The following is a 14,621-nucleotide window of genomic DNA, read 5'->3' on the forward strand; positions in this document are numbered from 1 at the left end:
TTACATTAATACTGCTGTTTTGTGCTGAGAAAACCAATCTGTTACACGTAAGGTAACTGTAATATACAACATAGAAATGCAGTCTAAGTTAATTACAACAAGGGGCTACAAAAAAATTTCGTAGGAAAGAAGTCATCTAACATTGCAACTGTGCTTGCAACAAATCACTCCCTTACTGCAGGACTATGCACATTGTGAACCATGGTTATTTACATGTCCCTTACGACCGTTAACAACAGAAGGGCTAAAATCAGTCTAAAAAGTTCCAGAACATCACTATATACTGTACAATCCTCAAAAATAATTTATTACACTGTTTCTAAAAAAGGTACTAGTTTTGTTTTGAATTCTTTTGTTTTCTGGTGTTTTCCGGAGTGCACAACATGTGCAAAATTTTGCCTAACAGTCTAAAAACTCAAGAACGGAACTGCAAGTCACAATCACAGAGATGAAGTGGTGGAGTCCAGAACTTCCCTTCCGTTGCAGACGGTTGGTACATACATACTAGCAGACGCTGAAAGAGAAAGAGAAGGGAAAATCAACCGACTACAGGGCAGCAAAAAATTACAACACGCAGGATTAGAATTTATGTTGGTCTGGACCATCTCACCCAGTTTAACCAAGATGCCCAATGAAAAGTCACTGTATGTGACAGTGTCAGCAGTGGAGCTGATGGAGGTACTGCTTGCACCTCTACAAGGTAATTCAGATCTGAGGTGCAAGCACTCTCTGGAGGAACCTGATTTCTCTTTGCTGACTATTGAGAGGGCTTAGGGTGACTAAGCTTCTCCAAGAAGTGTCTGAATAAAATACATGAAATTTTTTTTGATGATTCTGGGCCACTGGGTCTCACTTTATAGCACTTTTCGTGGTAGTGTGAATTAATATAGCTAGAGTGGTGCTAAGATATCCCTGTAGAATAAAAAGTGAACCTTTGGATTTTTTTTGTGTTTTATTGGCAAGAAATGCTAAGGTCTGATCCTTTGAGCTTTCACATAATTGGAATGGACATTCCTGAAATAAAATATATGCATTTTTAAATTCAGGAGAGAATTCACCTCTGCATATTAGGGCTTTGTGCTGATCTACTTTTTAATTAAAAAAAAAATAAAAATTTGAAGTACGTGTTGAATGGAGTGAAGAAATTTTTGAATAACTGAATTTGAAAGCAAGATTATTTCTCACCTAATCCCGTAATATTTTCTGGCCATAATACCCTTCATTTCTAGGAGCTCTGGATCAGGATTCAATAGGCATCCAGAGGTGAGGGCCAGATTCTGAGACCCTTGTCTACATTGCCTTATATTTTGTACAACAGATTTTCATTGCTTCAGTGATATAAGATGACAATGGAATCTGAGTATCAGAATCTGTTTCTAAATGTATTTATATTTTGACTGTAGGATATATTACCATTCTGCTAAAGCTTTGTGGATTTGGATTTAGAAGCAAGCTGGTTTGTCTATCTTTGTTAAAATTATCCATTGGGCATCAGGAATGTGTTTTCAGATACTCCGTGACATCTCTGCTCATGACACCATAAAGCTGTTTTTTGAAAGATACATTAGGTTAATGATAACAGTGACCCAGAGAAATGTGATGCCTTCATCAAAGAAAACACACAGCAAGCAATGACTTAGTAAACTCAATCATCCAGTGTAAAAAGCAATTTATGCAGCTGACAAGGGCATGCTCAGTCTTCCAAAACAGGTGCTGGCTACTCTTTCAGTTGCAGATTGGTTCTCTAAAGACACTCAGCATAATTTTCAGAACAGATCACTCTTTCTTCAAATCAGCTACTATTTCTAATTCTTTAATTAGCTGAATAAATATTAATGGAAAACAGAACTGTTTTAACAAGAGAAATTTAGAGGCACCTATTGGACTAACGTGCTACTCAGAGGGCAGGACATACTCCTGATAAACAGGAGAGCCAAGAATGAGCCCCTGCTCTGAATTAGGTAGATGGAGTTTGATCTGTCACAGCCTGGATATGTGAGTCACGTATGTGAAAACAGCCATTTGTAGATAAAAGGGCACATGGCATCATGTCTATGAATTTGTGAAAATGAACTATCAGGTTTTGTATTCAGTTTTTAACTGGGTATAATACGGCAACACATTGACCTGAAATTTTTATTATTGTTGTTATTTTTATTTCTACTTACTGTTGGCAAATAAATAGAAAAATCAGTACTGCTTAGGAGACCTGATTCAAATCCCTGCTCTATTGCAGTATGACTACAGGCAAAAGCATTTTGTTTCTGTGAACATCAGCCACCCACTCAGAACTTCTTAGCTTCAGGGATTTTTTTAAGTCCAACACACTGAAGAGCATGAATAGCTCAAATACTACAGTAACTGGGTCAGAAGGATGTCAAAGTTGGACAGAGAAACATGGTGGTAGGCGAGAAATAAGTGGCCTTGCCTTTTGAGTTCCCAGGCTTCCTCCACAGCACATGCCTCTCTTGTAGTGGTGGGAGGCACTTATTAATTCTTCTGGGTGGAGTAAAGTGTTCACAATGAGTATCCATCTCTCTCTGAGACTGAACAAAAGATCTTGCTTTTCCTTACAGACCTCGGCAATGTTAATAGCTGGCCCTGCAGGGTTCCCAGTTTCACGTTGTGTCTTATAGCAGCAGCCAAGAGGTTTCCTGAAATATTGCTGGTCCTGCTAGAGTCACTTCACCTCCATTTTGCCTTGTGTTGAGGCCAAGGAAAAATGTGTGACATGACCAGAAGTCTTGATTTGTCTGCAATTCATGCTTTGATCTCTTTCCTGGCAGCCCCTCATTTTGCTTAGATAATCCAAGGCAAAGAGCCAGAGGTAAAATGCAAGAGCCCAGCACTGCCGTGGGCACCTTGAAGCATGCCTACATAGTCAGGAACAAGCAGATTCCAACTTGCTGTCTGTGTGCCGCTTCCTCTACTCATGCTCACAGCTGGACAACTGAGTTAATAATGTATAAAAGACATATATCAGGGCCAGCTTGGAGCAAGGGCTGGGAAAATAAATTCTGAGATAGCAAATTTACCAGCCTGGATATAAACAGTAGCTTCAGTTCTTTTTCTGACCCCTGTGGAGGACACCTGGAGGAGCTCAAGTCTGTGTGCTGCTCTCCATGTGGACATAACTTGGATGAATGATGCCTTCTGGGTGTAAAAGCTCAGCCTGAATCATGTAGGTGCTTACATCTGTCCTTGAGCATTCTGGGAAGTTTTATGAGTGCTAATCATCTCCTACCTTTTGGGGATACTTCTGCCAAGCCCATAAAACAAGCCACAGGAAAAGTGAGGAACATCCCATGGGGGAAGCACTGCAGGGGAAGCAGAACCTATGCAGCACTCTGCCAAAGGCGGGTTTTCAGATGCAAGTAAATGTGCACACGATGTATATGTTTCAAAACCTGTCACATACCTAGGTACACATATATCCTGCCTCTCTTCAGCTTAAATCTGTATTTGTTTGTAGTCCAGACTTCAGCTGTCAAAATGATCAAAGCTCAGTGCCTCTAAAACAAGTTTCCTTGCTTAGCAGTCAGGTGTTCACCTCTACCAGCTTTCTGCAGAGCATGTAGCAAAGATGAGGAGCGGTATTCAGATGACTACATGAGGTGCTCAGGTTAGCTCTCATGACCACTACCACACTGCAGCTTATGTGGTTGACCATTGACTCAGGCCCTCCCTCCACTGCTCAGTTTAGGGATGTAATTGCAATACACATTTAGAGCTAACACTTAACTTTACCCAAGAGCATCATGAGTGTCACTCGCCTTTTCTCATAGCATTTGGCCAGTTTTCACGGTTCAAGGAACAGTGTTAAAAACTGTCTGAGAGTCAGTTGCTGTTCATGACCCACTATGCTCATGGCATTAATGACTGATGGAGTGAAGAGGTGGTGGCAGCCCTAGGATGCCATGGAGGTGGGAATCTCTAGAGGTAGGAAACACACTGCCCATTCGAGCAACTTGGGTACTCCTGTCCTCTAAAGTTCTGATAATAAGAACTGGCTTTTTGGATGTTTTTGTTACTAGAATGCCATGGAGCTAATTTTGATCAGTCTCATATTAAGCTGTTTCTTACTGTTGAAAATACCATCAAGATCAAATTAAAAACCAGCTGACAACCCTGGGACTGGTGAGAGGAATATTTTCGACATGGATTAGAATCAGTTTGGATGACAGTCTTTTTGGGGGTTTATAAATGACTATACAGTTAAAAAAAATATTTAAAATCATTTACAAATAAATGGAAGGGAGTAAGAGAAAATTTTCCTTCTTAAAAATACTGATGCTGTGATAGACAGTGAATTCTCAGTATTATTTTCCCAAATAATTGTCCTAGATGGAAACTATAGGGCTTTTTCCATTGTATGTGATGGACCTTTTAGTCCTACTTCCAGGTCCATGTCTTTTTGTGGTCCGAAAAGATCAATAGAGACAAGCAGCCCTTATTCAGCTAGGTGTAAGCAGGAAAAGTAAATGACTGTGGCCACCTTTCTAAATAATAAAGTAACAAGAGGTTGTTGATGAATTCATGGGACTTACCGTTTCATCAAGGGACCGAATCTCTAAAGGTTATTGGGAATCCATTGGTCTTGCAAATCCAGCCCTTTTGGTAGTGCTCAGCACTCAGGAGCACCTCATCTCTCTTGGTTTAAGTTTTCCAAAAGAGCAAGGAGATTTTGGTTTCTGGTGTCAGGGCTGGATGCAGACCTGACTCTGATGAGATGGGGAACATGTAGAGCCACATGGCCTCTCTCTTGTTAAGGGACCATGGGCATTCATGACACAGTGTGGTTTGGGGTGGGAGACCCAGAGATGGCTGGGACCCCTTTACCTCCTAATCCCTGTCAATGCGATACACAGCAGGGTCTTACATTCCTTCCATGTTCTGTCTGAAATCTGAAGTGCCAAAGGTTTCTAGCCAATTTTGAAATTTAGGTCATACTCAAAAACCTGAGGCTAGGTTAACGTGAACTTGCTGGCAAGCCTTGCTCTGTGTCCCCCCTTTCCACTGTTTCTCATTCCTTGCTTCCTTCTAGTTGTGGTGTGCTTTTTCAATTAGCTTTCCAGGTTGGACATGCTGTCTGCAGAGCCCCATGAGCAAGGTGCTGTGTGCTCCCATCCTTGACTAGTTAAGCTTGACAGGGGAAAAAAAAACATACAGGTGATTTTTTTGTTTTTAATCCAAAAAAAATGTCTAAGCAACTCACCCAGAAGAGGAGCAACAGCCCCAAATCAAAACCACAGGTGTGAATCTGCTTGGGATGAAGAGACTGAAGATGAAGGAAAGGAGGGAGGCAGAGCAATGAGCTGTCCTTGCAGCAGAGCACTGATTGCTTCTCCCAGCTGTGACTCTTACAAAGGGTATTGCTCACGCTCAGCATACAGATAGAGTTTATGGCATGCCTTGTATGCATTTGCTGCAGACTTGGAGCCCTTCCTTATCATGCAGGCAATAAGAGCCATTGAGAGCACACTGCATTGTGGCCCAGGTTCTGTCGGCATGTCATTGTGACAGGAATACTCCAGGGCAATCTGTTCCTGTCACTGTTGTGAGAGTGACAGCAAGTGACAGGCTCTACTTGCTTTGTGCAGCAGGATGGAGTCAGAGCTCACTGAAAGCTTTCTGCTGATTTCAGTGAGCTTCAGAGCAGGCTCTGAGCTGATTCCCATGGGAGGGGGATGAGTTTTTCTCCCCAGACACAAATGAAGTGATACTTCCATGGGGTACACAGCCCAGCCTATAAAGGTCTTTTTGTTGCTGGTGAAAACCCCATTTTATCTTTACCTAAAGTCACCGCAACCCCACATCCTTATAGAAACGTGGCAGCTTTGTTACTTACACTGGGAGTAAGTGGTCCCGGTCCCACTGACACTGAACCTGTTGAGATGGAGCCTGTGAGTGACCACGTTCTTCTGGGGCTGGAAAAGGATGATGTGCACCTTGGGCGCAAACAAGCAGCCCAGCACAACAAAGCCGCTCAGACTCACAGAGATGCACATGGTGGTGGTCTGCACCTAGGAGAGAGTGGGCGCAAAGCGTGTGTTTCAGTATGGAAAGCTCTGAAATGCAGAATATTAGAAGCATTCTCATACAACAGCAGGAACCACAGTCCCGGGGATTTGCACTGGTAAAAGCTGGCTTGAACATATGTTGCACCCTTATCTTCCACAATCCCAGGATCACGTGAGTGAGGTGCACAGTACCGATGGTGCCCTGTGTCTCTGCATACCAGGGGGAGATTGACTGAGTCTGTTCTCCCTCAGTTTAGTGCAGAAAGGATAGTTCTGCTCTCTTTCTCTCATCGCTCAAGCCCCTGATTTCTAAATTTATCAGGAAATCCGCTCTAATGCTTATCATGCAATATCTGAGCAAAGCTGGCCGCAGAGGAAACCAGCTTGCACGTACTGTACTGTATGTGGGTTTACATTAGATGCCTCATGCAAAGCAGCCATTTGAAAACCAGTTTAGTCTCCAGCCTCAGTCCTAATCAGAGAACTTGAACAATCCCTTGCAGGAATATAGGTGTAAATTGGAGTAAACAAAGAGCTGGTGACATTTGTCAGACTGGGCCTGAAATGTGCCCTGACTTTGAGACATAAGTTTTTAGGCTCGGAAATGAATTGCTTGCAAGGCTGCAGGGTTTTAGAGTAGTTGCCTTGGGGCATTTGTTAGTGTAAATTTGTTGGCACTGTCTATCTTTCTTCCTTTTTGTTCAATGGTATAACTAGGTGCCAGTTTACTGCCTCATTTTCAGTTTTTATTCTTTTATTCCAAGCAGATTCCTTAATTAAGATGTTGAATTAAACTGCTTTAAACTCTACTGTTTAATATGAATGATTATACATCCGTGGCTCGTTTTTCCTTAGTTACACTCCCGCAGTCCTTGGAGATTAGCCTTCTTCCATGGGAATGCTTCTCATATCTCCTTGTCAGAAATAATTGGTGCAAAATGAAAAATAGAGTAGGGAATGGACTTTGTTACATTATATGTATACATAGCACCAAGTGCTTTGTCAGCAGTGAGGATAATTAATGTGATCATATAATAATCACTCTTTATCCAAAGTAGATGCAGCAAGCACCACGAAAAGGTGCTCAGCTTTCAGAGGATGAGTGAACATGGAAAAGCTTACAGGGGCAGCATGAGAAAGGGACACCTCAGTGTTTCCAGCTGCACTTTCTCCTTCACTTCTCCCTATTTTGTTCACAGGGCTCTGCAATTGGTTCTGGGTGGGTCTTGAACTGGTAAAACAGGACTGTGAGTTTTCTTACAAAAGAAGAATAAATGAAGGCAGTATCACAGAATCACAGAATCAACCAACCAGGTTGGAAGAGACCTCAGGGATCATCGAGTCCAACCGTTGCCCTGACACCACCCTGTCGACTAGACCATGGCACTAAGTGCCATGTCCAGTCTTTTCTTAAACACATCCAGAGATGGTGACTCCACCACCTCCCTGGGCAGCCCATTCCAGTGTCTAATAATCCTTTCTGAAAAGAAATTCTTCCTAATGTCCAACAAGTAGTTTCAAGGAAAGTTCTCTTCACTAACAATGCCCTCTCTCCGAGCCTGCTCTGCTAAGGTTTGTGCCTCCTGGAGCAGCTCAGCTGTGCTGACACAACTATACACTCAATCAATGAAAAGACTTGGGTTAAAAATAGCCCCATCCCACGGGGTTCCTTTTAACCCAGGTCACTTCAGTAGTTCAATGGGTAAGCCATCCTCATGGACATCGGTGTGCTGGCAGAATGGAGGCAATCCTGCTAGACTGGGTAGGAACGACTGGTGGCGGGGGCAAGCTCCTTGAGCCAGAATGACCTCTAAAGAAAATGCAAGGAGAAACTATCTAAACAGTAGGAACTTTTGACACCGGATTTTGTTATAACCAGTTTAACACCCAAACTTTTCTCTTCCTGTGTTATTGGTGCATTTCTTTTGTCTATGGTGATTAGGTTGAAAATTCCCTTAAATGTGCTAGATAATGGGCTGCTGTGAATTTATGTTATGTATGTTTATTTAATTGTGTCAGGTGTCATTGTACCTTTGATTCTGAAATCAGTGTGGATCTATGCATGAAAATCAATGGCATCAGAGAAATCTATCGTTTCCAGCAGCTCTCCTTTAAACTTTTGACAGTGCAGCTAACAGAGTCAGCCACCAAATGCAGCAGTTTGCAAAGCAGTTTCTGGCCTCTGCTTTGGGATCTTGTAGACCTTCTGGGAACATCTGGAAACACTGGAGGACTCTTGGGAACACTTCAAGGAATGTCAAGGTTCCTTACTGCTGCTGGGAGAGGACTGCTGCAGAAGGCTGTGACTTCTAGAGGAAAGGTGTCCCTGCCTGTGGCAGGGGGGTTGGAACTAGATGATCTTTAAGGTCCCTTCCAACCCAAACCATCCTATGATTCTATGATTCTATCAACCTCCAGCAGCTCCTAAGAAGCTCTGTCAGCTGTCCTTGACCAGCTTGGAGATTTTGTCTGAGCTGACTCTTGATTAGGTAAGGTTGGGCACTCTTATTGCAGGTGCTGAGAAGAGCCCTTTGTAGTTGCTGGCAGCTAACAGGTTCAGCAGCATGCAGAATTGTGCACAGAAGAGGGCTGGAAACTTTACTGAAGGCTGTGTTTGTGTGCAGAGCAAGAGGGATGCCACAGTGCATGGTCCCCAGTGCCTGCAGAGGCAACTATCCCTGGCACATCAGGATTGACCCAGACTGAGCTCCCAAGGGAAGATGCAGCTCTGCAGCTTTGGGGCTGCAGGGATGCCTGAGACCTCTCATGGGAGCTGGGGGAGTTATTCTCCTTTTCTAAAGGAGACGTTGAGGATTTCTGTTGCCAAGTTATGGAGCTACAGGAGGAGGTCAGTAGACTTTGCAGCATCAGACATGAAGAGAAAAAAGTGGACTGGATCTCCTTTGACACTCTGCAGGTACAAGAGCCTGGCCTGTACTAGAGAAGAACTAGGCAGCCTGTGTTTGTTGAGTTGTGAAATGGAGACTTCCATGACAATGAAGGCTGGAAGTCTGTGACTTGTGGCAGAAGGCAGATGGCTCCTGCTCTACTTACAGATCTGCAATTACAGCACAGGTCAGTACCTTGGTAGCAGGGTGAGGAGAGGGAGTCGCACTCTGTGTAAGAGAGCAGCAAGAGTGAATGGAGCTCTGCCTGGCAATGGGTCTTGAGCCAGCTGATAGATTACGAGTCAGGATTAGTGGGCAGAACAAAGTTGGCAACATTGTGGTGGGTGTCTGCTATAGACCACATCATCAGGAAGAAGTAGATGAGGCATTTTTCAGAGAACTGGAAGAAGTCTCATGTTTGCAGGCCCTGGTCTTCTTGGGGCAGTTCAACCACCCTGATACTCACTGGAGGGAAAACACAGCAGGGCAGAGGCAACACAGGAGGTTTTTGGAGCACACTGAGGTCAACTTCCTAAAACAGGTGATTGAGGAACTGATGAAGGAAGATGCTTCTTCCCGGTACTTTCAAACAAGCAAGAACTTATCAGGGATATGATAGGCAGGGAAAGCTGCCTTTGAAGGGATTGAGAGCAGCCCTGCCAAGAAGGACTTGGGGGTACTGGTGGATGAAAAGCTGGACATAAACTGGCAACATGCGCTCACAGCCCTGAAGGCCAACTGTATCCTTGGCTGCATCACAAGCAGTGTGGCCAGCACATCGAGGAACGTGATTCTGCCCCTCTGCTCTGCTCTCATGAGACCCCACCTTCAGTACTGTGTCCAGCTCTAGAGTCCAGCACAGGAAAGACTTGGATCTGTTGGAATGGGTCCAGAGGAAGGCCACAAAAATGATCAGGGGGCTGGAGCACCTCTCCTGTGAATACAGGCTGAGAGAGTTGGGGTTGTTCAGTCTGGAGAAGAGAAGGCTCTGGGGAGACCTTCTAGCAGCCTTCCAGTACCTGAAGGGGCCTATAAGAAAGATGGGGACAAACTTTTTAGCAAGGCCTGTTGTGATAGGACAAGGGGTAGTGGTTTTAAACTGAAAGAGGGTAGATTCAGACTAGATATAAGGAAGAAATTTTTTATGATGAGAGTGGTGAAACACTGGAACAGGTTGCCCAGAGAGGTGGTAGATGCCCCATCTCTGGAAACATTCCAGGCCAGGTTGGAAGGGGCTCTGAGCAACCTGATCTAGTTGAAGATGTCCCTGCCCATTGCAGGGGTTTTGGACTGGATGACGTTTAAAGATACCTTCCAACCCAAAATATTCTATGATTCTATGATTCTATGTTTGTGCTTAATGATAAAATCTCAAGCCAGCCAACATTCATTTTTTTTCATTGCTACTATTATGTTTCTGAGGTTGTTTATTGGTGATGCCACCAGTATTGGTCTACATTAGGATGGCACAGGTTGATTCAGAGTCAAAAAGTAACACTGCACGGAAATGAAATATGGGCTTTTCAAAGGAACCCCAGAAGTGTACACATCTAGGATGGAATTTTCGAAAGCCTCATGAGATGACATGAAAGTATCAAAAAAGATGTTAAAAGCATTTGCTGTCAATTTGGTAGGACTCGAGCTGGCTTATTTGGAACCCTGTATTTGAATTAAATGCCTACAGGTGGTTTTGAAAATCCCACTCAGGAGATAAGGCTGAAAAATGCTGCTTGAACAATCAAGTCATGCTCCTCTTGACCATTAGTGTCTGTGCTGCCCACTCATGTGTCTGCCTGCACTGATATTACCCTCCTTCTGTGTCTATCATCCTGATTACTTTGGGTGTCCGGAGCTGTTCCCCAGTGCCTTCCTTAAACTTTTCCTTCATTAGCTTCAATCCATTACTCTCTATTCTAACTTCTCCTGAGACTGAATAATCCCTTTCTCTCTTTTTGTTGCCTTGAAATTATTTATAGTCTGTGATCACGTCTCCCTGGGTTTACTCTTGTCTAGACTAAATATATTTAGCTCTTTTACTGTCACTCTGCATGTCTTATTGCTTTGTTTGTTATCTATCCTTGTTTTCTCGAGGTTTTCAGTACCTTTCCTAAGCTGAGAAAAACAGTACTAAATTTACTGCTCCAGGGTGGTCACACCAAAACTATGTTAAGTGACATTATAGCTCCACAGTTTTACATGCTATTTCATGTACATACTACTGGTAATAATACCACCCTAAGCTAATCTTCTACCTTTCTTCTGGGCAGAAAGTTGAATTAATTCGCTACAAACTGCTGTAAGGGCCAGCTCCAGCAGCCACTTCTCACATCATAATAACTGTGAGATTTCCAGTGGAGCAGATCTTAATCTTTTTCTGTCCAAAAATATGATTTTATTGAACTTGAAACTTTGCAAAACTATGTGACAATTTAAACAATTCAATGTTTCTAAATTTGTTGGTGAAGGCTGACCAATATTTTCTTCTCAACGAGGTATGTGCTTTATCCCCTACAAAGTGGAGAAAGAATAGAAAGTTCTATATTCAAGCATAACATTTGTTGGATTTTTTTTTTAAACAACCCTGTTTCATAGGAAATTTTGACATTATTTCCTTATCTTTTTTTTTTTATTTGGAAGAAAATACTGTGTTTGAATGGCAGATTCTTTTGCAGAAGGAGTCTAGTTAGTTCAGTTTTTAATTTAAGGGCTACCTCCACCAAATAAGTCATTGTGACTCATCCTAGTTCATGATCTAGTAAGTTTTTCTGTTAGAACTGCGACTTCACATACTGATGTACCAGTACGAATACTTAATCCATACGCTATGCCTCTATCATAATCAGACTGATAGTATTAATCCCTTCCACCTCTAACTGTACATGCTCAGTTTGAAATGAGACCATCATCTTTCTCAAAAATAAGCTAAAATTTGGTAATATGCTTAGGTGGACATGAACATTGAGACAGAGCTTGTTTGCAAGGGATCCAGAAGACAAAAGATGTGAAAGAAGCTTTTAAGTGAATGACGACAGGGTCCTTTAAAGTGATGCACATGATTTATGGAAACAGGTATCCAAAGACTTACTCTGTAGTCACTGGATGTCACATAAAATATTGGGAGAAAGGCCAGCCAAATGATGCACGTTGTGTACATTGTGAAACCGATAAACTTGGCTTCATTGAAGTTCTCTGGACATTTCCTTGTTTTGAAGGCATATACAGTGCATAAGACTACGAGGATTACATCATATGTTAAGGAGATTAACATACTGGAATCTTTGACATTGCATTTCAATATGACAGTCTCTCTCTTCTCAGGAAGAGTGTACCGCCTGGTGCCAGGGGCCTCCAAGATAAGCCACACGGACACCACCACAATCTGTACCAAAATGAGACTCAGGCAGATGAAGACCTGAGAGCTGGGGCTGATGAACTTAGGCCTTTGAGCACCGTTCTTTACACCATCAAATATTCTGGCTATGCAGTTTGTTTTTGTCAGAAGGGCAGAGTAGCAGACAGCAAAGGAACTTCCTAGCCCCAGACGACGCAAGGTGCAGATAGCTGGAGAAGGCTTGGCTATGAAGAAGAAAGTCATGCTGTAAGACAGGAAGACCCCAAAAAGCAATATGTAGCACAGTTCACGGCCAGAGGCTTTGACCAGGGGGGTATTGTTGTGCTTGATGAACACTGCAATGACCATAAAAGTACAAATAAAGCCCAGGCATGCAATGGTAACAGGACCTATTGCCCAAGCATCTTCCCACTTGATGTAGTCTTCTGGTAGGTCGTAACAGCCAGTCAGGTCAGCCGTGGGCCATTTTCCAGGCCCACAGTCTGCACAGGTAAATTCATCAGCCAGGTACTCATAGGTTTCACAGGGAATACAAATCCAACAGCAGACATCTCCTGGTTGCATATTCTTCATCTCATTAGGAGCACAGGGGTCACTGCACTGGGAGATGGGGACAGAGTTCCTGGACCAGTGGATAGAGTCTACCTCAAGTGACAAGGTTTCTGCCCAGTGACCAACCTTCACATAGGAGTATCTGCCTCCCGTGTACTGGAAATTGAACACATTGTATCTTCCTATCCCATCTCCATAGGCATCAAATTTGACCGTACTGTCCGCGGCATTGGGAGGGTTGAATGGAGCTGTGGAAAAAAAATAAATAATGTTATTATCAAAACAGCAGATAACATTTTTCATCCTTTTGGCAAGCACAGACATCTGACAGCTTATAGAAACCAATTCAAGCGCCAACAGGTAAGTTGAGAGGCCTATATCTGTCTCATTTTTGAAATGTTATTCCCTTCTTTGAACTCGGAAAAAGAAAAGAACTCAGATAATAGAACTCTATTTCATTTTACTGCATGAGAAATATTTGTGGATGTGGAGAGTTATGTTAAATTACCAATGTCCTTACTTTTTTTGCCCTGGATACAAACGAATTCTTCCATTATTTCCCCCAGTATGCTCAACTGCTACCTTTCACATTTTCTCTTGAAAGAAAGAGTTCTGCTTCTAACTGAGACTCTATTATTTGGTGAAATCTGGCTGTCATGATATAAAGAAACTTAAATGATCAGATCAATAAACATCAGTTTTGAGGCCAACAGTCTGGAATGTGGTTGACTAGAGAATTCATTTTGAGGATGATGGAGATGTAACTATGAAGTCCTCAACAATTTGCTATGTCTTTTTCACTTCTCCCTGTGTTGTAGGAAGCTTTGAATTCATTCTATTTTGCTCCAATTTTACCAGTTCCTGATATTTCTTGTCTGGTCCGAGGTTCCCAGCATGTGCTGCTTTGGTCCTATATCTTGTTTGAGGAATAGATGAAAAAAAACACAAACTGTATCTGTGACCTTCTGTGAAATCAATATTGTAACACTTCCAACTGGTAAAATCTGGAGAGTTTTTGTTTCTTCCTCCAGCTGAGGCTCATGCAGGGAATGAAGAAATATTAAAAATGTAGGAGGAAATTTCATTTACCATGTGATTTATTGGTCCTTTGCTGTAGCATCAAAGGTGAATAGCTTTATAGGTAGGAAGCAAAAGGGTTTTTTTTTTTGCCATTGATGAGCAATAAAGGTGATTTCATTCCTCAGTGTCTTTGGTTACAGAAGTGGTTCCACTGTCATTGCTGGAATAAATCTTTTTCCCTGCATCTGTGCCCATGCTGTGCTTGAACATGAGCAATATCGTATGAGGATGTAATATCTTCCTCCATTTCAACCTCCAGATACTTTGGATATCTTGCAGTAGATTTGTTTAGCTTCTATAAAGCACTGAGGCCAAAATCTTTCACCTTTATTCCTGCAGAGTTTTACCTTATTTTGTAGTACTCCCATTAATGTGAGTAAAAGGGACAGTGGTTTTTGGCACAGAAGCCCTGATTGGAGGGTTGATGCATAACCTGCACCTGCCCAGGTGCTGGTCTTGGAATCCATTTCTTTCCCAACTTTCTTCTTATCTTAGGGCAAGGTTGGAAGATAATTTATTTCTAGCTATAGTCTCTTCTGGGTTTGAGCCAAGACTCTGCATGTTCTTATTCCTGCCCTCTCCTGTGCTTTACCACCTTACCTGTGTCAACTACAGTGGTGGACAGCCTTGGTTTGCAGGATTACAGACTAGGTTCAGATAACCCAGGAATGTGTAAGAGGGTTATTTTCTCTTTTTCTTCACTGTTGACATCTAGTTGTACTGTTGTCT

At 42.6% G+C, this 14,621-nt stretch overlaps 1 protein-coding gene across 2 annotated transcripts in view; it reads right to left on the minus strand.

Annotated features, from left to right (window-relative positions):
- Positions 1 to 440: 440 nt before the first annotated feature.
- Positions 441 to 14,621, minus strand: part of GRM3 (glutamate metabotropic receptor 3) — a 108,266-nt gene continuing 94,085 nt past the window's right edge. The window contains exons 5-7 of one of the 2 annotated variants that reach the window (XM_068400996.1): positions 11,994 to 13,060; positions 5,849 to 6,023; positions 441 to 514 (exon numbers count right to left, since the gene is read on the minus strand). In XM_068400996.1, coding sequence (XP_068257097.1) covers positions 441 to 514; positions 5,849 to 6,023; positions 11,994 to 13,060 — 1,316 coding nt within the window. The remainder of the gene's footprint in view (positions 515 to 5,848; positions 6,024 to 11,993; positions 13,061 to 14,621) is intronic. The other variant, XM_068400997.1, reaches the window with a different exon arrangement.

This window comes from Nyctibius grandis, chromosome 5, assembly GCF_013368605.1.
Source record: "Nyctibius grandis isolate bNycGra1 chromosome 5, bNycGra1.pri, whole genome shotgun sequence".
In the NCBI taxonomy this organism is placed as follows: Eukaryota; Metazoa; Chordata; class Aves; order Nyctibiiformes; family Nyctibiidae; genus Nyctibius; species Nyctibius grandis.